The following is a 25385-nucleotide window of genomic DNA, read 5'->3' as shown; positions in this document are numbered from 1 at the left end:
GTGGCTAGATCTTGGTGCACTGCAACCTCCACCTCCCTGGTTCAAGCGATTCTCCTGCCTCAGCCTCCTGAGTAGCTGAGATTACAGGTGTGTGCCACCACGCCCAGCTAATTTTTGTATTTTTAGTAGAGACAGGGTTTCACCATGTTGGCCAGGATGGTCTCAATCTCCTGACCTCGTGATCTGCCCACCTCGGCCTCTCAAAGTGCTGGGATTACAGGGATGAGCCACCGCGCCCAGCCTCCGTTGGCCTTCTTAGAGCAAAAGCAAGATTAGCTCAGGTACCTACTGAATGAATGGCAGTCACAGATTGGTGGGGGTGGCTTTGGGATTCATCTGAAGAAGCCTCAGCTTTGGTTCTTGGAGGAGTCACAGTCTGAGTTGAAGACAGTGGTATCTTTTCTTGCAGACTCTCAATGGCCACGAGGGAGCCGTGAAGTGCCTATTCTTCGACCAGTGGCATCTCCTCTCGGGAAGCACTGATGGCCTGGTCATGGCCTGGAGCATGGTGGGGAAGTATGAGCGCTGCCTGATGGCCTTCAAGCATCCCAAGTAGGTGCCTGTGAAGCCTGGGGCGATGAACCTGGTGTGCTTCCCTTCCCCGTCGTAGCCTAGACTGCAATCATTGGCAGACCTTCTGCTCCCTGTGGACATCATGTTCTCTGCACCTCACCCTCTCTGCTTCCCTCCTCTTCCACTTGGGACCCATTTTTCCCCACCATCTTCTCTGTCTGACTGTTAACCTCTTCCACTGTCTCTTGTTTCTCTTGTGAAGTAACTATAGGAGCCTGGGGGTTTTGAGAAGTTGTCGAATTTTTTTTTTTTTTTGAGACAGAGTCTTGCTCTGTTGCCAGGCTGGAGTGCAGTGGCCCAATCTTGGCTCACTGCAAGCTCTACCTCCCGTGTTCACGCTATTCTCCTGTCAGCCTCCTGAGTAGCTGGGACTACAGGCGCCCCCACCACACCCAGCTAATTTTTTGTATTTTTAGTAGAGACAGGGTTTCACCGTGTTAGCCAGGATGGTCTCAATCTCCTGACCTCGTGATCCGCCCACCTCGGCCTTCCAAAGTGCTGGGATTACAGGTGTGAGCCACCGCGCCCGGCCGATAATACTATTTTATTTTATTTTATTTTATTTATTTATTTATTTATTTATTTATTTATTTATTTATTTTGAGACAGAGTCTTGCTCTGTCACCCAGGCTGGAGTGCAGTGGCGCGATCTCGGCTCACTGCAAGCTCCGCCTCCTGGGTTCCCGCCATTCTTCTGCCTCAGCCTCTCCGAGTAGCTGGGACTACAGGCGCCTGCCACCACACCCGGCTAATTTTTTTGTATTTTTAGTAGAGACGGGGTTTCACCGTGGTCTCGATCTCCTGACCTCGTGATCCGCCCGCCTCGGCCTCCCAAAGTGCTGGGATTACAAGCGTGAGCCACCGCGCCTGGCCCGGTAATACTATTTTAAAAGGAATCAAAACATTAAATAATTCTCAGCATGACTATTGTATAAGTAAACGCTAGGAATCAAATTGCAAGAGACAAACATGATCATCTATATGTTAGATTAAAAAAAAGATTGTGACATCAGCCCTTTTGTTTTGTCATCTTGTGGCCCTGTGACCTAACTGCAGGGAAAGTAGCTGCAGAATGGGAAGAAGTATATCTTGAGAGAAGCTCACGGTTTACTTCCACAATTATAAAATGACAGCAGGCCGGGCGTGGTGGCGCATGCCTGTAATCCCAGCACTTTGGGAGGCCGAGGTGGGTGGATCACCTGAGGTCAGGATTTCATGACCAGCCTGACTAACACAGTGAAACCCCGTCTCTACTAAATACAAAAAAATTAGCCAGGCGTGGTGGTGCATGCCTGTAATCCGAGCTACTTGGGAGGCTGAGACAGGAGAATCACTTGTACCTGGTAAGCGGAGGTTGCCATGAGCCAAGATCGCACCATTGCTTGCACTCCAGCCTGGGCAACAAGAGCAAAACTCCATCTCAAAAAAAAACAAAACAAAACAAAACAAAACAAAAAAAAAAACACCAAAGACAGCAAACACCATTTCGAGGCCAGTTATGGCCAGTGCCTCCCAATCACACACCATATACCCCCAGCCTACAAACAAACCCAGGCATTTTATGAGAGGATGGGTACTGCCTGCTGCTCTGTTCCCTTCCAGGGAGGTGCTCCACGTGTCCCTTCTCTTCCTCCGGGTCATCAGTGCCTGTGCAGATGGCAAGATCCGAATTTACAATTTCCTCAACGGGAACTGTATGAAGGTGATAAAAGCCAATGGCAGAGGTGATCCTGTGCTGTCCTTCTTTATTCAGGGCAACAGGTGGGTGGTAGGTGTGGAGGTCAGAACTGTGAGTAGCTTTTGATTTTTTTCCTCCCCTGGGATACCAGCCCTGGATTTGCTGTCAGGAGGAGAGAGTGTGCAGTGCCTCCCTACAGTTTTGGCTGGGTGGAGCAATAGTCTTGTGGTGGGGACTAACAGGGCTTTGCACAAAACTTAGTAATCAGGAAGCAATCAATGGTTCATTTTGACTTTTTTTTTTTTTTTTGAGACGTAGTTTCACTCTGTCGCCCAGGCTGGAGTGCAGTGGTGTGATCTCAGCTCACTGCAACCTCCGCCTCCCAGGTTCAAGCAATTCTCTGCCTCAGCCTCCCGAGTAGCTGGGATTACAGATGCACACCAATATGCCCAGTTAATTTTTAGTATTTTTAGTAGAGACAGGTTTCACCAGTTTGGCCAGGCTGATCTTGAACTCCCGACCTTGTGATCCACCTGCCACGGCCTCCCAAAGCACTGGGATTACAGGTGTGAGCCAACACGCCTGGCCTATTTTGACTCAATTCATCTTGGGTGTTTGTGGGACTTGCAGTGGGTGCAACATAACGCTTCTGTAAGGACCACAGTTCTACCAACGTGCAGCCCCTGCTTGCTCTTTGATCATGCCTTTGGCTGCCTGAGAGCTCTATCAGCTATCTTTGATGCCTCACTTCTAATGCAAAGAGACATAGGAGAGTCGGTGGTGGCAGCAGCAGGGGGTACAGTGAGGGAGAGCTGAGCTGGTGAGCTTACAAAACCAGTACCATGATTGACTGCATTGTATACAGTACTGTGCTTTATATATGCGTAGATTCAGGGTGCTATTATATGAAAATAACCAAATAGACCTAACCTGTAAATTCTACTTCAAGCTCACTTGAGACATCTCTTAATGTCCCTGAACCATATTGCCTTCCTTTTAGTGAAACTTTATTAGTATTTTTTACCATCTTAAAGAGGGCAGCCTGGTAATAAGGCTCAATTAATGAACACTTTTCAGTCATGCTGTTTAAAAAAAAAAAAAAAAAAAAAGCTCTGACCATTTTTTACTCACAGCATCCAAAGAAAGGTGTTTTCCTTTCAGCTTGAGTGAATGTAAGTCTAAAAGGGATTTCTTACTGGATTGACACCCCACATTCCATTCCAGCAGTTCCAGCCAAAACAAGTTACTTTTCTAGAGAGTTTATGCTGTTGGTTAAGGTCTTAACATTGCAGCCTTTTGGAGCAGAAAGAAACCTGTACAGAGTATTTTCATTTCTTGTTTATAGTTAAAGGAAGAGCACAGAAAGGGGAAAGCCTCTTGCTTGTAAAACTGGTGGGTTAGGGAGGCAGTGCTGCGGGGGCACAGGAAGGGGACAGGGAGGGCAAGTTCTGGAGCTCTTTGTCTATGGAGCATTAAAGTGGGAATTAGAGAAGTTAGAAATCATCTCACTTTATAAAGTATAGATGTTCTGTCTACATCTAGAGTGTGTGCAGAGATCCTGGAGTGACAGCATGGTGTGTGTGGTGTCTGTGTGGAAGGCGTATGAAGGAGAGGAGGCCTCCCCCTGTTAGAGAGCTTTCCTCATTCCCAGCAGCAATAGTAATATTGGGTTTGGAAGCGGTGCTTAAAACAAACAAACAAACAAACAAACAAAAACAGTGAATGTCAAGACATCTGTGTGCAGAGTACCTTCTTGGCACCCTAGGTACTTGGCACTCACTCCAGGAACAGAAATTCATTTAAAAGCATTTTAACTTGAGGCCAGGCATGGTGGCTCATGCTTGTAATTCCAGCATTTTGGGAGGCTGAGGAGGGTGGATCATTGAGTCCTGGATTTTGAGCCCAGCCTGGGCAACATGGCGAAACCCTTTCTCTACTAAAAACACAAAATAAGCTGGGCGTGGTGGTGCGCACCTGTAATCCCAGTTACTCAGGAGGCTGAGGCACGAGAATAGCTTGAACCTAGGAGGCGGAGGCTGCAGTGAGCTGAGATCATGCCACTGCACTCCAGCCTGGGTGACAGAGCGAGACTCTGTCTCAAAATTAAAAAATACAAAAAAAAAAAAAAGCATTTTAACTTGAGAAGTGAAACAATCGGAACATATGTGCCCCGATCATGTTTATTTTTTAAAGAAAAGAGTGACAAAGCTAATGACTTCTGCTGCATAGCCTCGTACCTTTCACCACTCTCCACCCTCCAGCCGCCTACACTACTAGTCTGTTTGGTCATCACCTGGGCACTGTTCCTTTGGTCTAAAGACCGGGCAGGATGGTAACTGCAGTGCATCTTTCGGTGGCCTCTACACTCCTTTTGGGGACAACCCTGTTGTTTCGGTTCCAGGATGGTGGTCAACACAGAGAGCAATGTTCTCATGTTCCAGTTTGAGCACATAAAGTGGCAGTATGCCGTGGAAAAAACGAAACAAAAGAAGAATAAGGAGAAAGAGGAGGAAAAAGAAGAAAACAGTCTCATGGAAATTCTCTCTAAGTCTAATATTCAGGTTCACAGCCCAAGAGAGTCTGTATCCAGTAAACAAACTGTGATCCAAGAGCTCCTACCAGGCAAACCTCCCAAGTCCTGGGTACTCCTGAAGCCGGCCAAGTTCTCTTCAGGTAAACAACTGAAATACCAGCAAGTTCAGTGATAACCCACAGAGCAGGTCGGGGGTTGGTGGCCGCGGTGGGAGAGGGGGAGGACTGGTTCCTTTGTGGAATATTTTGGCCAATGGCTTCCTGAGGATAGAAATCCTAACCCTCCAGGAAGGTAGGAGCCATTCTCTCTGATCCGCCAAACAATTTATCAGCCAGTTAAAGGGAACATTCTGGTTTGCAAGAGCTAGATTTTCTTTTTCCTTTTTTTTTTTTTTTTTTTGAGACAGAGTTTTGCTCATGTTGCCCAGGCTGGAGTGCAGTGATACTTAATTCTGAATCAGTGGCAAGATCCAAACTCTCTCTCTCTCTCTCTCTATTTTTGTATTGTTTTCCAGCAGGCCACTACCTTTGCTTGTCTTTGAGAATCTGGAATGAATACAATGCCTGGCTTCTCCCAAGAGTGACTGGTTTTCCTTAATTGTCCCTTTTCTGACTTGAGGCTACAGAGGGAGAACCTTTCTAAGGTTTGCGTTTCTAGTTTTTGGCTGACAGCTCGCCTCTGTTCCCTGCCAGCTTCCTCATTTCTTGGACTGTTATGTCATCAATCTGAGAAATGGGCACAATAAAAGAGAGAAGAGGCAGTTGGGGCTGGTTTCAGAGAGCATTTTAAGAGACTTCATTAGGAAGGAGAGAGATTTGGGTCAGGTGCTATATATGTGAGATAAAGAGATAAGGGAGAGAGAGAGATGGGGATGCGCCTTTTAAGAAGGGTTAAGGTGTTGCTGGGATGGGCATAGCGGCTCATGCCTGTAATTCCAGTGCTTTGGGAGACCAAGGTGGGAGGATTCCTTGAGGCCAGGAGTCTGAGACCAGCCTGGGCCACTTAGCGAGACCCTTGTCTCTACAAAAAATTTTAAAAATTGGCCGGATATGGTAGCACATACCTCCTAGCTACTCAGGAAGCTGAGGCGGGAGGATCCTTTGAGCCCAGGAGCTTGATGTTACAGTGAGCTATGATTGCACCACTGGGTGACAGTGAGACCTTGCCTCTTAAAAAAAAAAGTGGCCGGGCGCAGTGGCTCACACCTGTAATCCCAGCACTTTAGGAGGTGGAGGCGGGCGGATTGCCTAAGGTGAGGAGGTCGAGACTAGTCTGGCCAACATGGTGAAACCCCATCTCTACTAAAAATATAAAAAAATTAGCCGGGCGGGGTGGCATGTGCCTGTAATCCCAGCTACCTGGGAGGCTGGGGCAGGGGAACTGCTCGAACCAGAGAGGGATAGGGGTTGCAGTGAGCTGAGATTGTGCCACTGCAACTCCAGCCTGGGTGACAGAGCAAGACTCCGTCTAAAAAAAAAAAAAAAAAGCTTCTGGACATCATGACTCATGACTGGGATGGATGTCCCTTTGTTATTTTTTAAGGACATTGGTAAAAATTTAAAATATCTTTCAAATATTTGTGGCTAGTATAATAGTGTTTCTTTGGAACAAACTCTGTGCAGAGACTGGTTTCAAGGTGACGGGAAAACAATTATTTTATGAGGGCTGCGCTAACAATGGGCATCCTTGTATATACCTATGTCAGTGTACCTGTACAGGTATATCTGAAGGGTAAAGTCCTAAGAGTGAAATTGCTAAGCCAAAGGATAAGTGCATTCAAAAACTAGAAAGATATTGCCAAGGTTGTCCTGAAAACCACGATATCAATTTACACTCCCACTTGCAATGCATGAGAGACCCCACTGCATTTGTGCCAACTCTGGGTGTTAGCTGGCATTTTGTACTTGCTTGTGTAAGTAAAAATGGGGTCTGCATTTTCTTCTAGGTTGACCATTAACAAACTAAATGTCCATCAATGGGCAATGGCTAAGTAATAAAAAATCTATCGTATGGAATATTATATACAGCTAAAAATTGTATGATGAGGATCTGTATATACTAACTTGGAAAGAGATCCACAATACATTATCATTTGAAAAAAGACAAATTATTAAACAATGAGCTCATCATAATTCCTTTTTTTATAAAAGGAGAAAAATTCTCTTTTTGAGTTTGCAAGGAGAATAGGGAAGATTTTGACATCTTGATTTCACTCAGTTTTTTTTTTTTTTTTTTTTGAGATGGAGTCTCGCTCTGTTGCCCAGGCTGGAGTGCAGTGGCGTGATCTCGGCTCACTGCAGCCTCTGCCTCCCGAGTTCAAGCTATTCTCCTGCCTCAGCCTCCTGAGTAGCTAGGATTACAGGCACCTGCCACCAAGCCCGGCTAATTTTTTTGTATTTTTAGTAGAGACGGGGTTTCTCCATGTTGGTCAGGCTGGTCTCGAACTCCCGACCTTAGGTGATCTACCCACCTAGGCCTCCCAAAGTGCTGGGATTACAGGCATGACCACCGCACCCAGCCTGAAGACAGGTTTTATTTTGGGCAACATTCAAGATTATGTGGAGTCAAATTTGATTAATAAGGTAAAGATCAAATTTTGCAATATAATTATTGTTGAAAAATACAGTTATGCTGCTATAAATTTATAAGATCTGCTTTGTGTGAATCATAAATGAGATGTGAAGGTCATTCCCAACTTCACATTTTCTGTTTTTTTTTTTGAGACGATGTCTTCCTCTGTCGCCCAGGCTGGACTGCAGTGGCGCGATCTTGGCTTACTGCAAGCTCCGCCTCCTGGGTTCACGCCATTCTTCTGCCTCAGCCTCCCGAGTAGCTGGGACTACAGGTGCCTGCCACCACGCCTGGCTAATTTTTTGTATTTTTAGTAGAGACGAGGTTTCACCGTGTTAGCCAGGATGGTCTGGATCTCCTGACCTTGTGATCCACCCACCTGGGTCTCCCAAAGTGCTGGGATTACAGGCGTGAACCACCACGCCCGGCCTCAACTTCACATTTTCAAAAATATGTATAGCATCGAAATCACATCTGTTGCCTTCAAAATATGCACACTTAGAGGCTAATATACTCTTTACTCAATACTAGCATTTTGTTAAAAACTTGTTTTACTGGCCGGGCACGGTGGCTCACGCCTGTAACCCCAGCACTTTGGGAGGCTGAGGTGGGCGGATCACGAGGTCAGATCGAGACCATCCTGGCTAACACGGTTAAACCCTGTCTCTACTAAAAAAAATACAAAAAATTAGCCGGGTGTGGTGGCGGGCACCTGTAGTCCCAGCTACTCGGGAGGCTGAGGCAGGAGAATGGCGTGAACTCGGGAGGCGGAGCTTGCAGTGAGCCAAGATCATGCCACTGCACTCCAGCCTGGGCAACAGAGCAAGACTCCGTCTCAAAAACAAAAACAAACAAACAAAAAAATTTGTTTTATTAAATTGTTTCTCGTATCAGCATTTCTAATACCACTGAGGATGCCTGCCTGTATGATAGCATACCTGTTGGGCAACAAAGACCTCAGTGTGCTTCGAAGTTTGAATGCCCAAGTACTTAATGCATACGTACTTAATATTTTTCATAGAATGCTGATTTTTTAAAATTTTCTTTTTTTCAAAAAGCAGATATTGTGGAGAAAGCACAAAAACAAGGACAATTGGAAACTCCTGGAAAACTGCCCAGTCACCCAAAGAAAAAGTCTTGGAAAATCCCTATGTCACCTGACCAATTCCTCCTGACTGTTAGCACCCTGCAGCAAGCCCATAATTCTGGGGAATTTGCCTATCCCTGTAGGCCCCAAACAGAAATTACTGATGTCTGGGGACCTTCAATTTCATACCCAAGGAAGGTCTTGAATTTCAAAGGAAAATCAATCCAACGTGCAGTTGATCGGTTGAGATTGAGCAATCCTCCTATAGATGTGAAACAAACCAGTATTCCCCTTGAAATCCAGAAACTGCAGCCGAACTTGAAGATCTCTTTGCACAGTCCCAGAGTCCAGTCCACCATACCCCAGCCCATGATCATCCGCCCCAGGTTCTCTGGCAGCTTTAAGGGTGGAGACCAAGTGACCAGTTCAATTGAAAGGGCTGTGTGCAGTACAGGTCCCCTGACCAGTATGCAGGTCATTAAACCAAACCGCATGCTAGCTCCACAAGTGGGCACAGCCACCTTGTCTCTTAAGAAAGAACGGCCTCGCATCTATACAGCCCTTGATCCTCTTAGAGTGAACACTGAGTTCGTGCTGTTGACCGTGAAGGAGGAGAAGGAGCACCAGGAAGCCAAGATGAAGGAATATCAGGCCAGGGAGTCCACTGGAGTGGTTAACACAGGAAAAGCCAGCAAAGCTGCATGGATCAGGAAGATCAAAGGCCTGCCTATTGATAATTTCATGAAACAAGGGAAAACAGCGGCCCCTGAACTTGGACAAAATGTATTTATCTAAACCAGCCTTGGGAAATTACAATGTTTTACAATAAACAGAAAGCCAAGCGGATGCTGCTATCTGGCCTTTTTTTTTTTTGGACTGTTTCTTCCTGGTAATTAATGTGGGAACTCCCAATTATCTTCCTCTGAGCCAAATATTTTATATCATCAAAATAAGAAAACAGAAGGAGGTTGGGCGAGATTAGCATCTGTAGTCCCACCGAAAACAATTTAGTGAGCATTAGGAAAGCCCAGTTTCGTTGATGGGGGATGGGGAGATGATCACTGGAAATTTAACATACCATTCATCACTACCAATTTAGTGCTATTCTTCTGGCAAATGAAGTTATGGGATTATATCAGGGTAATGCATGGGAGTTTTCTGGTATTTTTGCACAGAAGCCTGATGAAACCCATTAAGAATTTAAAAGGGGAAGCCCTCAGTGGGGGTGACCTGTTGCATGTGACAACATTGAGATTTTCCTTCTCAGGGCTAACTCCTAAGGAAGAGAATTAGCATATTTATCCTCTGTACAAAGAGGGCCAGTAACATCAAGTGCATTGAGGTTTCTGCTTAAACCGTTGGACTATGGTGCAGAGACCAGGTAATTTAGAAGAGTGCAGCCCACTACAAAAGCTATGGCCCATTAGAAAGTTCAAGCCTTGACCAGGTGCGGTGGCTCACGCCTGTAATCCTAGCACTTTGGGAGACTGAGGTGGGCGGCTCACCTGAGGTCAGGAGTTTGATACCAGCCTGACCATCATGGTGAAACCTCGTTTCTACTAAAAATACAAAATTAGCTTTAAAAATCAGCTATTAAAAATTAAAAGACGATAATGAATTCAAACACAATGCCTTAAAAAACCAAAAACTACGAAAAACAACACAAAACTCCACAGCAGAGTGGACCACTGAAAACCTGCCATGGGCAGGCTGGACGTACAGGCCCCAAATTTGTCAGCTTTTCATCTCCAAGGGCACGAATGCAATTGTGCTGCCGAAATGTCTCGCCTTTGAGAAACATGTCTGTGTTTTTTCCCCTTTCATTATTAGATTAGGTTTTAAATGGCACTGGCAAACAGCCATGTAAAATTTGTGATTTTTAATAGAATCCCTTCAATTAAGGAAACGTGCAAATACCACTATGCCAACAGCAGTCTGACTCGGCCAGACAGATAGGATATTGTCATCATCACCGCTTCAAAGATGACTTAACGCCCCTTAATTTCACATCCTTTGTTCAGGCAAGATCACAGCATGACTGGCTGGACTTAAAACTGTAATAAGAATAACCTCTCCCATTTACTAGATACTTACACTGTAAGGAAACCATTATCACCCCCACTTTACGACTGACGAAAGAAGTACATAAAGGTTGGTGATATGATTGGTAATAGAGGACCCAGGCGCCCAAGCTCCAGGGCGCAAGGTCTCAATTGCTATTCCTTAGTTTCCTGGCGTCTAAGGTTGTACATCCCATAATAATACCGTCCATTACTTATTCTAGAGTCCTCGTGCCTTGTTTTTCTTAACGTTTTACTTCTCTGCAAGAGCATATTTTAAAAAGTTGCTTCTACAATTTAAAGTACAAAAGTAATACTGTACAGAAGTACGTCTTTGTAAAATATTCAAAGAAAATTAAATTATAGAATAAAACCCCGCCCCCCTGCATTCCGGGCAGCGACGCTGGCGGGAACGACTTTAGAATTTGTATTGGGTGGACAGCAAACACTTCCCGCAAAACAGACCATGAAGCTTTCCACTTAGAGCCCACTGCGGCCCCAATGCCTTTCCCTTTCACTCCTGCTCCAGGCTCAGGTTCCGCCTCCGCCGTGTCCGGGCCGCTCGCCCCGCCCCCGCCCGCCCCCGCCCGCCCCCGTCCGCCCCGCCCCGCCCCCGCCCCGCCCCCGCCCCGCCCCCGCCCGCCCCGCCCCGCCCCCGCCCGCCCCGCCCGCCCCGCCCCGCCCCCGCCCGCCCCGCCCCGCCCCGCCGCCGCCCGCCCCGCCCCCGCCCGCCCCGCCCCCGCCCGCCCCGCCCCCGCTCGCCCCGCCCCCGCTCGCCCCGCCCCCGGAGTTGCTCCCTCAAAGCGGAAGTGAGGCCGGACTGAGTCCCGTATAGTGGTTCATCGTGGCCCGTGGTGACGGGTCGCGCCAGTTTCGACCCGGACCCGTACGCTGCTACGCTGACGTGGCTCCCGGAAGAGGGCTGGCGTAGGGTGGCCATGTTGCAGCAGGTGAGGGGCTGAGGGCGCGCTGGGAGGTTTTCGGCTCCTGGGACCGGCTCTGCAGGTTCCGTGGGACTGGAGTCCGCGTCCCCCGCGCCCGCTACTCGAACTCGAGGAGGAGCGGGGCGGCCGGGAGTGGAGGGCTGTGGATAGTTGTCTGAGGAGGGCAGCTGGGGGTTCTGAGGCCTCTGGGGGAGGCGTGACCCGTGCGGCGCTGAACAGGTATTGCTTGCGGCTGTGGAGATGCCCATTGTTAACCAGAGCGAGCGGGGGGTCTCTCTTTCCTCAGCCCTTAGTGCGGGGGTGGAGGTGAGGAGGAGCAGCCTGCGGGCCTGTTAGCTCCTTGACACCCAGGGGTGCGACGCGATCTTGTAGGAATCGGCGACGCTGCCAGAGCCTTGCTTTCAAGTTGCTGTTTCCAAACTAATGTTGGTGATTCTCTCCTTTGTGCTCTTAGAGTTAATTGTAGTCCACATGTTGGCAACCAGAGACTAGTAAGATTAATAATCTTTTTAGAAAAAACTGTTTATGGTCACTTAGATTGTCTTAAGTGTTTTTTTCTTTCGGTTCTTTCGGTTCACACATAATTTGTTGAGGGATTACTATGACTCAGACACGGTTGTAGGCCCAGGGATAGGGCTGTGACCAGTATAGACAGGTTTCTTGCCCCGTATTTTCGAGTTAGGAAAGTGGGTTGCAGGAGATGGGGGTGGGGTGGGGAGACCCGATAAATTATGTCACCAAAGATATTTTCAGTTAATTGCAAAGGCAGGGTGTTGAAATAACAAGTGTCTGAGGATAGGACAACTAAGATTTATGGTCAGGAAAGACTGCTTATGAGAAGATGCCTTGAGTGGAGAAAATCTAATAATGATTAAATTTAGCTATATTACAGGAACAGTGTCCCGATCCAGAGCCGAAAAGAGGGTCCTTGGCCGGGCGTGGTGACTCACGCCTGTAATCCCAGCACTTTGGGAGGACGAGGTGGGTGGATCATGAGGTCAAGAGATTGAGACCATCCTGGCCAACATGGTGAAACCCTGTCTCTACTAAAAATACAGAAATCAGTTGGGCGTGGTGGTGCACGCCTGTAGTCCCAGATACTCGGGAGGCTGAGGCAGGAGAATGGCTTGAACTGGGGAGGCAGAGGTTGCAGTGAGCCGAGATCGGGCCACTGCACTCCAGCGCGGCGACAGAGGGAGACTCCGTCTCAAAAAAAAAAAAAAAAAAAAAAAAAAAAGGTTCTTGGATCAGGCAAGAAGGAAATTAAGGGTGAGTCCACAGTGCAAAGTGAAAGCAAGTTTATTAAGAAAGTAAAGGAATGGCTACTCCATAGAGCAGCCTGGAGGGCTGCTGGTGGCCCATTTTTATGGTTATTTCTTAGTGATATGGTTAACAAGGGGTGGATTATTCATTCCTCCCCTGTTTAGATCATAGAGAGTAACTTCCTGATGTTGCCATGGCATTTGTAAACTGGCATGGCGCTGATGGGAGTGTAGTAGTGAGGACGACCAGTGGTCACTCTCATGGCCATCTTGGTCTTGGTGGGTTTTGGCTGGCTCCTTTATTGCAACCTGTGTTTTCAGCGAGGTCTTATGACCTGTATTTTGTGCTGACCTCATCATATCTCATCACTTAGAATGCCCTGTCTGGGAATGCAGCCCAGTAGGCTTCAGCCTCATTTTACCCAGCTCCTATTGAAGGTGGAGTTGTTCAGGTTCACATGCTTCTGACATTTGAACCTGCGCCCAGGCTGGATGAGGCTGGAGAAACACAACCATGCCGACTGTTCCCACTCTTTATTTATTTATTTATTTATTCATTTATGAGACGGAGTTTCACTCTTGTTGTCCAGGCTGGAGTGCAATGGTGTGATCTCGGCTCACTGCAACCTCCACCTCCCGGGTTCAAGCGATTCTTCTGCCTCACCCTCCAGAGTAGCTGGGACTACAGGCGCCTGCCACCATGCCCGGCTAATTTTTGTATTTTTAGTAGAGATGGGGTTTCACCATGTTAACCAGGCTGGTCTTGAACTCCTGACCTTAGGTGATCCACCCGCCTCGGCCTTCCAAAGTGCTGGGATTACAGGCGGGAGCTGCCAGACCCGGCCGACTGTTCCCACTTGATAAGTTTGTGACGTGAACCTCAGTCGAGCCCTTAGTGCTGCCAGGCGGTCATTCTACATTTCCATAGCCCCTTCACCCTCTCACCTTAGGCAACTATTAAAACTAAAATCTTCAACGTTTCTTCTCTTATCCTCTCTCAGCTGGTAACGTTGCTTCTTGTTTCACTGAAAATGGAAGCCATCTGAAGACGATTTTCACACTAGCTGCCTATTTATTTACATGTTTACTCAGGGTCTCATATTCTTTTATGATAATTGGACTGTCAGTGCTCCATTCTTAGGTCTTCCTGTCTACTGTGTCCTGGTTTCCATCTCCTCTTGCCTACTTGAAGGCATTGTTCCAGTAATTCTCTTGCTTCATCAATTTTTTAATCCTTTTAAACATTTGCTCACATCAACATATAAACATGTTTTGATTTCTCTTACCTTAAAAAATGAAGACTTGACACCACATGCTCTTTCACTGGTCACCCCATTCTTTTTCCTTTAAAGACTTGTATCATGTATACTTGTCTTTTAATTCTTCCAGTCTCTCTTGTATTCATTCTAGTCAGCCTTTCTTCCCCTCTCCCAACCATACTGGAACTGCTCCTACTGAGTTCCCCGATGACCTGTTAAAAATACTGTGGTCATGGCTGGGCGCGGGGCTCATGGCTGTAATCCCAGCACTTTGGGAGGCCGGGGCGGGTGGATCATGAGGTCAAGAGATTGAGACCATCCTGGCCAACATGGTGAAACCCCGTCTCTACTAAAAATACAAAAATTACCTGGGTGTGGTGGCACATGCCTGTAGTCTCGGCTACTTGGGAGGCTGAGGCTGAGGCAGGGGAATCGCTTGAACCTGGGAGGCAGAGGTTGCAGTGAGCCAAGATTACGCCATTGCACTCCAGCCTGGCAACACAGTGAGACTCCGTCTCAAAAAAAAAAAAAAAAAAAAAAAAAAAAAAGGTACAGTGGTCTGTCTTTGGTTTTCATCTTACTTATGAGCAGCATTTGACACAGATGATGGATCCTCCTCCTGGAGGCACTTTGGTTTCCAGGACACTACCCCTGGCTCACCTCACGTTCCTTGGTTCTTCTTTTTCAGTCCCCACTGCCTATTCTTATCTTTGTGATCTCTAATTATTGGAATGCCAAGAGTCTGTCTTAGCCATCTTTATCTTTTTAGTTGTTCAGGACAAAAACTTTGGAATCTTCCTTGATTCCTTTTATTTACCCTTCCTCCACCTCCCCAGTCAATCCATCAGCAAATCCTGTCAGCTCTACCTTAAAATGTATTTGGAATCTATTTTTCATCACCTCCACTGCATCCACCCTAGACCAAGCCATTACTTCTTGGCCTAGTGATTAAAGTAGTTTCCTAACTAGTCTCCTAGCTTCGTACTTTTGTCCCTCCTTCCTCTCCCCTCCCCCTCCAGATTTTTACTACAGTAGCCAGAATTCTCTTTTTAACAGGTGAGTCAGAACATGCAGTCTTACACTTAGAACACTCCAATGGATCTCCCTCTCAACGCTTTTTGGTTTTAAAAATACTAGCATCTTAAAATGTCCAAAATCAAACTGCTGATTTTGCCCCTAAATCTTTTGTGTCCATGTTCTTCCCCATCTTAGTAAATGTAACTCCAGGAGTGCAGAGCTATTGGTCTTTTTTTTTTTTTTTAAATCTGTACCATTTACAGCAGTACCTGGCACTTGGTAGGCACTCAGTATTTACTGAAGAAATGAGAGGAAATCAGTCTTTCAAAGAGCAGGGTAAGAGAAGAGTGTTCTAGGTAGTATGAACCATAAGTGCAAAAGAACCTGGTGGGGCCCAAGTTTGGCATGCTTAAGGAACTGAAAAGAAGGCCAGCCTGGGCATGGTGGCTCATGCCTCTAATCATAGCACTTTGGGAGGCCAAGGCAGGAGAATTGCTTGAGCCCGGGAGTTTGAGACTAGCCTGGGCAACATATCGAGACCCCATTTTTGCAAGAAGTTAAAATATTAGGTATGGTGGCTTGCAGCACTCAGGAGGCTGAGATGTAGAGCCTGCAGTAGTGACCCCTGATTGCTTCACTGCACTCCAGCCTGGGCGAGAGCCAGACCCTGTCTCAAAAAAAAAAAAAAGGCCAGTCTGGCAGGAGCTTAGGTACTGTATAAATTTCCTATTGCTACTGCAGCAGCAAATTCATATGTACTGTTGTAAAGTTCTGGTGGTCAGAAGTCCAGAATGAGGCTCAAGGGGTTAAACATCAAGGTGTGTGTAGGGGTTCTGGAGAATCAGTTTCCTTGCCTGTTTCAGCTTCTAAACACCCGGGATCCCTTCCCCATCTTAATGCCATCAGCATAGCGTGTTCACATCTCTGTCTCTCATCTCTACTTTGCTCGTTTCATCACCTTCTCTCACTGACCCTCCTTTGTTTCTCTTGTAAAGACCATTGTGATCACGTCATCTGGCCAGCCTGGGTAATCCAGGGTAATCTCTTGACCTCAAGATCCTTAACTTAATCTCATCTGTGAAATTCTTTTTGCCAAGTAAATTTACATATTCACAGGTTCCAGGGATTAGAAGCTAAACATCTTTGGCAGGGGTGAGGAGGTATTCAGCCTACCACAGTTAATGAAGAGTGAGTGGCCTGAGATAAGGTCTTAGAGATTGGCAGGGACCAGATCATGATAGGTCATGATAGGGAGTCTGTTTTTCAGTCATAGTGCTGAGAGGTTTCAGTAGGGGAATGATATGATTTGATGTGAAAAAGCCTCCCTGGCTGCTGGATGGCGATTAGACTGTTGGGATCGAGAGCAGAAGGCCTCAGCGTTTTATTCATATCATCATAAGGTGGATCTCAATCTTGCTCTACGTTATGATCACACCTCAAAGCAATTATATCTGAACCACTGAGGGCTGGACCCAAGTATCAGCTTTTTTTTTTTTTTTTTTTTTTTTTTTTTTTAAGAAAAAGAGCATTCTAATTGTAGCCAAGGTTGAGAACCACTAGTCTCATAGCTCTGAATCCATTTTACCTTTTCAGCCTTAGCTCAATAGGAGCTTCTCGCGTCCATCACTTACTGCATGGGCTACTTGGCCATTTCTTAGACAAACTTCCTGTATTCCCACCTGTGCCTTTCAAAATATACCTAGTCTAGGGAGGCCTATGCGGACTGTCAGGGCCCAGCTGACAAACTCTCCTCCAGAAAGCTTCTCCAGTGCCCTGTAGTAGGAATAATTTGCTTCCTTCCTTGGCTCCCATTTGCACTTAGATTTCTCAGTCCTGATCACAGTCAGCTGGATATTATAGCCTCCTTTGCTTATTTACTCATGCCTTCAACAAATATTGTAGCACTTGACTGAATGCTCTGCTAGACACTAGGATTTATTACAATGCAAAGACAGTCCTGGTTGGGCGTGGTGGCTCACACCTATAATCCCAGCACTTTGGGAGGGTGAGGTGGGCGGATCGCTTGAGGTCAGGAGTTTGAAACCAGCCTGGCCAACATGGTGAGACTCTGTCTCTACTAAAAATACAAAAATTACCCAGGCTAATTAGCCGAGACACACTCCTGTAATCCCAGCTACTCAGGAGGCTGAGGCACTAGAATGGCTTGAACCCAGGAGGTGGAGGTTGCAGTAAGCCAAGACCGTACCACTGTACTCCAGCCTGGGCGACAGAGCAAGACTCTGTCTCAAAAAAAAAAAAAAAAAGACCTTGTCTTCTAGGTTGTCCAGCAGCTTAATCTATGTGGAGGTGTAGGAGCTGGTAGACGTGCAGTAGGAATACTCTGAGATCATTGTTCAAATGGAGATTTGTCCAAGTGCTGTGGGAACATGGGGATTTCAGAGACAGGTTTTCAGCTATTTCAGTATTTGAGCTAAAAAAACGTGAAGGATGATTTGGTATTTGTCTGGTGGTGGGTAGGGCATGGGGAAGGGAAGAGTTTTCTGAGACAACATGTGAAAGGCAGGAGATGCGAGAGAGATCGTAGTGTTTCTTAGAGACCGTGTAGTAACAGTATTGCTTCAGTGCTCAACAGTGCTCAATGAAGACAGTGTCAGAAGCAAATAGGGGGCATTAGATTCCGTGATCTATGCTTTATGTGAAGGAGTTAAATTTTATCCTATACTTGTAGGGATGCCATTGAAAAATTTGAGCAGTAGAGTGACATGCTGTGATTTCCATATTGGGAGGATTGCTCTGGGTAATGTAAAGGAGAGGCTGGAGTAGAGACGGATAAAGGCAGGGAGACTGGTGAGTGGCACTAGGAGAGGAACAGGAGCAGGTTCCTCGTAGTTGAGGGGAATTGCAGTAAATTGAGGTGTGAACCACTCTTAGAAGCCTAAGGTTATGGGGCCGGGCGTGGTGGCTCACGCCTGTAATTCCAGCACTTTGGGAGGCCAAGGCAGGTGGGTCACAAGGTCATGAAATCTCCTGGCTAACATGGTGAAACTCTTTCTCTACTAAAAAAATACAAAAAATCAGCCTGGTGTGGCGGCACGCACCTGTAGTCCCAGCTACTTGGGAAGGTGAGGCAGGAGAATCGCTTGAACCCAGGAGGCGGAGGTTGCAGTGAGCTGAGGCCGCGCCACTGCACTCCAGCCTGAGCGACAGAGCAAGATTCTATCTCCAAAAAAAAAAAAAAAAAGTCTGAAGTTGTAAAAGGAAGCAATGCTTTGGGAAGGTAGAGAATTGAAGGGGAGATTCAGGATCAGGGTTCTTAAAAAAATCTTTTTTTGCCTAATAAGTGGCCTTGAAGAAGTTTATATGCATATGCTGATCAGAATGATTTCAGTAGAGGCCGGGCATGGTGGCTCATGCCTGTACTCCCAGCACTTTGGGAGGCCGAGGCGGGCAGATCACCTGAGGTCAGGAGTTCAAGACCAGCCTGGCCAACATGGTGAAACCCTGTCTCAACTAAAAATAGGAAAATTAGCTGGGTGTGATGGCACACGCCTGTAATCCCAGCAACTTGGGAGGCTGAGGCAGGAGAATCGTTTGAACCCAGGAGGTGGAGGTTGCAGTGAGCCAAGATCGTGCCATTGCACTCCAGCCTGGGTGATGAACAAAACTCTATTTCAACAACAACAAAAAAGAAAGATCCAATAGATAGACGAAGATAGAAGAATGTGTAAATAAAGGGGAAAACGATGAAACAGGTCCCCGAGGAGGCGTGAAAAGAAGTTATTCTGAGCACAAATAATTGGTTTAGCCTTGGATAAGAAGAGAGGGAGTTGTGAGAAGGGGTCATGGAACTAAGTATGCAGTCAGATGATTTTGTGAAGGAGCCAGAAACCTTGAGATTATCCCCAGTAGCCTCGGCTTGCTCTGTGACTTGAGAGAGAACAGGTGAGAGGATAGGTGTTAAGTTTGTAGTAGCCTCATCTGCACCCCAGAGTTTTCTCAGATGGTGCAGCCTAGGGGCAGGGATGGAGCAGCTGAGACTTGGATTATCCCTGGGGTTTTTTGCCAGATGATTTGAGGAGGCAGGGTGGAGGATCTGCATGTGTCCTTTTCCTAGGTTTTGAATTCCCGATGCTGTAACCACATTATTTTATCTTCTGTTTTGATGAGTATGCAGCTTTGCATGCAGTGGCTGTATAAACACTGAATTTCGTTTTGCTTCTTGACCATTTATTTTTCCTACCAGGATAGTAATGATGACACTGAAGACGTTTCACTGTTTGATGCGGAAGAGGAGACGACTAATAGACCAAGAAAAGCCAAAATCAGGTAGGAGGAGAAGTTGCATGAGCTGTGTTAATGTCCAGTGCTGTTCCGTATGTATGTCGTCATGCTAGCTGATGGGAGTCAAGGCAGAGTTGTTTTAATGTGCTTGTGAATACTGCATGTTGCTAGTTTGACATTTAGTGTAAGACAAAGATGACATTTCAGATTTTCTTGCAAATAATTAGCATATGGAATTTTACTTAATACTGAGTTTTAAAATCAGCAAATCCAATTATTTGAACCCCTGTGTTTTTAATTCTGTGCTGTTTTCCAAGAATGTACCATTTCTTTATAGTTTCTATAGATACGTTACATTTTGATTTATTGTGCACATTTCAAAATCACATAGCATTTCTATTCTAAATTCTCTCTAAAGAAATTCACTTACCGAAAGTAAATTCTACCTGAACCCTGCTAAAATGCTGTTTTTTACTTTTCTTTCATCTTTCATGCCAGTCACAAAAGACCACATAGTGTATGATTTCATTTATATGAAATGTCCAGAATAGGCAAATCTGTAGAGACAGAAGATAGATTAGCTGTTGCTAGAAGCTGAGGGGTTTGAATGTAAATGGGGAATGACTGCCAGTGCATACAAAGATTCTGTCTGGGGTTATGAAAAGTTGTAAAATTGGAGTGACGGTTGTACAACTCTGTGAATGTACTACAAACCATTAGATTGTTTACCCTAAATAAGTAAATTGTATGATATGTGAATTATATCTCAAAAAAGCTATTAAAAAACAAGAAACAGGCTGGGCGTGATGGCTCACGCCTCTAATCCCAGCACTTGGGAGGCTGAGGTGGGCGGATCATGAGGTCAGGAGATTGAGACCATCCTGGCTAACATGGTGAAACCCCATCTCTACTAAAAATACAAAAAATTAGCCGGGTGTGGTGGCGGGCACCTGTAGTCCCAGCTACTCAGGAGGCTGAGGCAGGAGAATGGCGTGAACCTGGGAGGTGGAGTTTGCAGTGAGCTGAGTTCGCGCCACCACGCTCCAGCCTGGGCGACAGAGCGAGACTCTGTCTCAAAAAAAAAAAAAAGAAAAAAGAAAATAACAAACAAACTCTACCTGGTAACTTTGTCTTAATGTCTGAGTGATTTCTGAGGGCTAAGGAATTCTTTTGGCATGATTTGAAAATAGGATTCAAATTCTAAGATACAGTTTGCTTATTTCTCCAAGCGAGGTAAAGTTCCTTATTATATATTTTGTGAAAGTTTATATTTAATGAAGTGTTAAAGTCATCAGTGCATAGTGTATTTTCTGTAACTACAGGGCCTAGTCAAATAGTGGGGCTTAAGAAAAAGAGAACTAGGAGGTTTGCTTCCTCCTAAAGTCATCTCTTTTATTTTGACAAAACTCTTCACAGTTACACCATGGCTAAAACATTTTTCTCTGCATTTGCTAGTACCTGTAGTAAAATGTAATTGCATTTCTTTCATTGTGTTTTGGTTTTCAGACATCCAGTAGCATCGTTTTTCCACTTATTCTTTCGAGTCAGTGCAATCGTCGTCTATCTTCTCTGTGAGTTGCTCAGCAGCAGCTTTATTACCTGTATGGTGACAATTATCTTGCTGTTGTCATGTGACTTTTGGGCAGTGAAGGTAATTTTGATTGTTTTTATTTTAAAATTATATTTAATATGAAAATGATGTATAAAAATATGAGAGTTAGCATTTTGCATTATTGTTAATCTTTTGTTACTTCAAACCTCATCTGTGTTAAAGTGCTAGATATATCAAATTGCATGTGGTTTTTTTTTTTTTTCATTTTTTCCCTTTGACAATACAAGATGAGACATGTAGGTTACTGTGCTGCTGATTTTTCTATGCCATATTCTAACCTACATCAGCTTTAAAGTCAAATAAACAAACAAACGTGACTAGCAACCATAGACCCTACAATGTTGCTTCTAATCCATACCATGGGTTTTGCTTCAGGCTTACCTGTAGGTGTGTTGTATGTAATTTCTAGATAAGGCCCCAGTGTAGTTTGTCCACAAATACCTAAAAAATACCTACCTTTTGCAAAGGCTACTATGGATGCTTTAGGGCAGTGTTTCTCAACCAGAGACAAAACTTGCCACCCACTGAATATTTGTCAGTGTCCAAAAACGTTTTTGGTTGTCATGACTGGAGGTGGGAGGAGTGTGCTATTGACATCTAGTGGATAGAGGGCAGGTATGCTGCTAAATATCCTAACACACGGGACAGCCCCCCTGCAACAAAGAATTACCTGACCCAAAATGTCCGTTGTGCCAAGGTTGAGACACCCTGCTGTAAGGGATAGAAAGGAGTGTAAGAAATGGTTTCAAACTCAAGAACAATGATTAGAGAGATGGATGGATGGACAGATAGGTACATGGATAAATAGATAATCAAGTAAGCATAATAAAATATTAAATATGGACTCTAGATGATAGATATTTGGGTATTCACTGTAAAATTTAACTTTGTGTGTTTGAAAATATTCATAGTAAAATAGTGGAGAAAAAAAATCAAAGGCTAATTTTGGAGTTTCAGAGACATATACTGATTTAAAGACTAGTAAGATGTTACAACCCTATTCACACCCACCAATGTAGCCATTTTTAGATCTTTTAATTCTTTTTTTTTTGACACGGAGTTTGTCTCTTGTTGCCCAGGCTGGCATGCAGTGGCATGATCTTGGCTCACTGCAACCTCTGCCTCTTGGGTTCAGGTGATTCTCCTGCCTCAGCCTCCCGAGCAGCTGGGATTACAGGCATGCACCACCATGCCTGGCTAATTTTTTTGTATTTTTAGTACAGATGGGGTTTCTCCATGTTGGTCAGGCTGGTCTCAAACTTCTGACCTCAGGTGATCTGCCCGCCTCAGCCTCCCAAAGTGCTGGGATTACAGGCGTGAGCCACCGTGCCTGGCTATCTTTTAATTCTTAAAGATATCAGAAGTGGTTGGCTTGGTGATGGCCAGTTTCCATAGGCCACATAATGCTGAGAAGGAAGATTTCAAAGGTCTGTTTTCTTTAGGTTTTTCTTTTGTCCAGTCTTCTTTGGCTTGCATTTCTTTGAATTTCTTCTGTTACTTTATGCTCTAAAGTATTTAGTACATACTACTCACAGTTTTGATATACGTTTCTTTTTGTTCATAAAATTTCTGTTCAGCCAAATAGAACATGCTTTCCGGTCACTTCTTCCTGGTAATTTCCAAACTCTTAAAATTTTTCTGGGTTTAGAGTTTTAAAAAATATGAACAAAATAGTTTATTTTCTGATAAGGTTTATTTGTTTGTTTATTTGCTTTTGTTTTTAAACAAGGGCTTAAAAAATGGCACCCTTTTATCCTTGGCAAAATTATAGATAGCCAAACAATGGAGATATGAAGCAAAATTAAGAAGTCAAGAATAGGGAAATTATTAAGTGGACTTGGGATAAGCAGGGTTCTGAAACAGTTAAAATAGAGATGTGTCATAATTGTTATAAATCTCAATGTACTTACTAAAAAAAACAAAAAAGCAATCTTCATCTAAACCCCTAGATGTCCAATCTTTTGGTTTCCCTGGGCCACAGTGGAAGAAAGAATTGTCTTGGGCCACACATAAAATACACTAACATTAGCTGATGAGCTTAAAAAAAAAATTACACACAAAAAAATCACATAATATTTTAAGAGAGTTTACGAATTTCTCTTGGGCTGCATTCAAAGCTGTCCTGGGCAGCATGAGGCCTGTGGGCAGAGGGTTGGATAGGCTTGCCCTAGGGGATGTTAATGAAGATAAAGAAGAGGTAGAGAACGGAAAATAATTTAAAGGTATGCTTAAATGCTAAAGCTTATATTGGTTTTTATTTTATTCTTCACTCTGACAAATTGAGTAAAAAAGGTTAAATAATGGTTTTAAAAATTTAATGGCAACTATGGCCGGGCGCGGTGGCTCCCGCCTGTAATCCCAGCACTTTGGGAGGCCGAGGCGGGCGGATCACGAGGTCAGGAGATCGAGACCACGGTGAAACCCCGTCTCTACTAAAAATACAAAAAATTAGCCGGGCGTGTTGGTGGGTGCCTGTAGTCCCAGCTACTCGGAGAGGCTGAGGCAGGAGAATGGCGTGAACCCGGGAGGCGGAGCTTGCAGTGAACTGAGATTGCACCACTGTACTCTAACCTGGGCAACAGAGCAAGACTCCATCTCAAAAAAAAAAAAAAAAGAAAAAATTAATGGCAATTATTAGTAAAATTTAAAACCAGTCGTGTATCTTCTGCAACACTGGAGAAGATGGAGCAAGTAAAACAGTTCATAGAGCAAAAGAAGGAAAACAAAGCAACTGTCAAGGAAACTTAAATCAGAAAGTACGTGTATAAAGTGATGTAAGTAATAGCAAATTCCTTATAATAGTAAATGTAATTTGATTAAACTACCCATTTAAAGACAAGAATACTAAGATTGGTCCAAAATCAAAGTCCAAACAAAAGATCTAACCAAATTAATGACATTAGAAAAAATAAAAGAAGGCAAAGATAACATCAAATCCACTCAAACAAAAAGAAACTTGGCATTGTATTATTATCAGATGAGATATGAATCAGAGTAAGAGCACTAAGAGAAACAAAAAGGTCATTTTATGAATCACAGTGAAGATCATTCACAGTAAAATTATATCAAACTATGTATAGTAAAAGAATTAGAAATATTAGAAGATAGAAAAGCATTATGATAAGTCTAACAAACTACTATCTTTAACAAACCAAAGTGCCAAAAAATAAATAAGTTCTGAAGGATCTGAATGAAATAATTAGCAACATCAATTAAATGCAGTATTTGGGACTTTATATGACAGAGAGAATACTTTCTTGTTAAGTGCCTGTGGAGCATTTACAAAAATTGACTTAAATATCACTGTGAAGAATATCGAAATAAAATTGCCCAAAGCACCTACATTTTCTAGTCCAATGAAACAGAACTAGAAATTAATAGAAAGTAGTTGTCAAAATTGAAATTCTTTTTAAAAAGCAAACTACTACGTATCTTGGGTTTAAAAGGAAGCAAAAACTGTAAATATAGGTTATTTATACCTTAATGGTGATCATTTACAGTTAAGCTTTCTGAATATGTCAAAAACTGAATTCAGAGGGAAAATAATAGACTAAAGGCTTTTATTTTACACAAGAAAGAGGGAAAATAATGGGCTACTTGAGTCCAGAAGTTTCAAAAACAAGCAATAAGCCTGAGAAATTAGGAAAATAAACTAATAAAGATAAAAGCAGGAAATAAAGAGTGAGAAAATGGGAACATAGAAGAGTTTGAAAGTATTGAGGGGCATTCTTTGAAGATACCTATGGAAGAGACCTCTGGTTTAGGTCTCCCTTGCCAGCTTTTTTTTTTTTTTTTTTTTTTTAACTTAGCATCTCTCCCATAGGAATTTTGGTCTCATAAGACTCTTCCTTTTCTTCTCCTGTATTCCTTTCCTAAGGAGTGCCATCTGTGCTTCTGGTTTCAATTGCTGATCTGTAAGCTGTGTTGTCTCCCAGATCTGTATCTCCATTCAGGTTTGTCTTCACAACTCAAGGCCTCTCCATGTGTCTTCTTGACGTTTTTATGTGGCTGTCTTGAAGGCATCTCAAATCTTTTTTTTTTTTTTTCTGAGACGAAATCTCGCTTTGTCACCCAAGCTGGAATGCAGTGGTGCGATCTCAGTTCACTGCAACCTCCACCTCCCAGGGTTCAGTCGATTCTTCTGCCTCACCCTCCTGGATGCTGAGACTACAGGCATGCACCACCATGCCCAGCGAATTTTTGTATTTTTAGTAGAGACAGGGTTTCACTATGTTAGCCAGGCTGGTCTTGAACCCAAGTGAGCCACCATGCCTGGCCAGGCATCTTATATCTTTTTTTTTTTTTTTTTTTTTTTTTGAGACGGAGTCTCGCTCTGTCGCCCAGGCTGGAGTGTAGTGGCGCGATCTCGGCTCACTGCAAGCTCCGCCTCCCGGGTTCACGCCATTCTCCTGCCTCAGCCTCTCCGAGTAGCTGGGACTACAGGCGCCCGCCACCACGCCCGGCTAATTTTTTTGTATTTTTAGTAGAGACGGGGTTTCACCGTGGTCTCGATCTCCTGACCTCGTGATCCGCCCGCCTCGGCCTCC

The 25385-nt window shown here is 44.6% G+C and overlaps 2 protein-coding genes across 12 annotated transcripts in view; both read left to right on the top strand.

The window, feature by feature from the left end:
- The window catches only part of LOC129469552 (F-box/WD repeat-containing protein 10), a 40525-nt gene extending 31237 nt beyond the window's left edge, over positions 1-9288 (top strand). For 2 of the 3 annotated variants that reach the window (XM_055256306.2, XM_055256304.2), the window contains 4 exons: positions 410-552; positions 2176-2334; positions 4653-4924; positions 8414-9288. In XM_055256306.2, the coding sequence (XP_055112281.2) occupies positions 410-552; positions 2176-2334; positions 4653-4924; positions 8414-9237 (1398 nt within the window). In that variant the 3' untranslated portion in view covers positions 9238-9288. The remainder of the gene's footprint in view (positions 1-409; positions 553-2175; positions 2335-4652; positions 4925-8413) is intronic. The other variant, XM_055256305.2, reaches the window with a different exon arrangement.
- A 2041-nt stretch (positions 9289-11329) lies between these two features.
- The window catches only part of LOC129469372 (Golgi apparatus membrane protein TVP23 homolog B), a 121545-nt gene continuing 107489 nt past the window's right edge, over positions 11330-25385 (top strand). For all 9 annotated transcript variants that reach the window (XM_063629407.1, XM_063629408.1, XM_063629409.1 and 6 more), the window contains exons 1-3: positions 11330-11452; positions 19189-19271; positions 20733-20877. In XM_063629407.1, coding sequence (XP_063485477.1) covers positions 11441-11452; positions 19189-19271; positions 20733-20877 — 240 coding nt within the window. In that variant the 5' untranslated portion in view covers positions 11330-11440. The remainder of the gene's footprint in view (positions 11453-19188; positions 19272-20732; positions 20878-25385) is intronic.

This window comes from Symphalangus syndactylus, chromosome 20, assembly GCF_028878055.3.
Source record: "Symphalangus syndactylus isolate Jambi chromosome 20, NHGRI_mSymSyn1-v2.1_pri, whole genome shotgun sequence".
Lineage (NCBI taxonomy): Eukaryota > Metazoa > Chordata > Mammalia > Primates > Hylobatidae > Symphalangus > Symphalangus syndactylus.
Note: the sequence above shows the minus strand (reverse complement) of the source record. Positions and strands in the feature narration are given on the sequence as shown.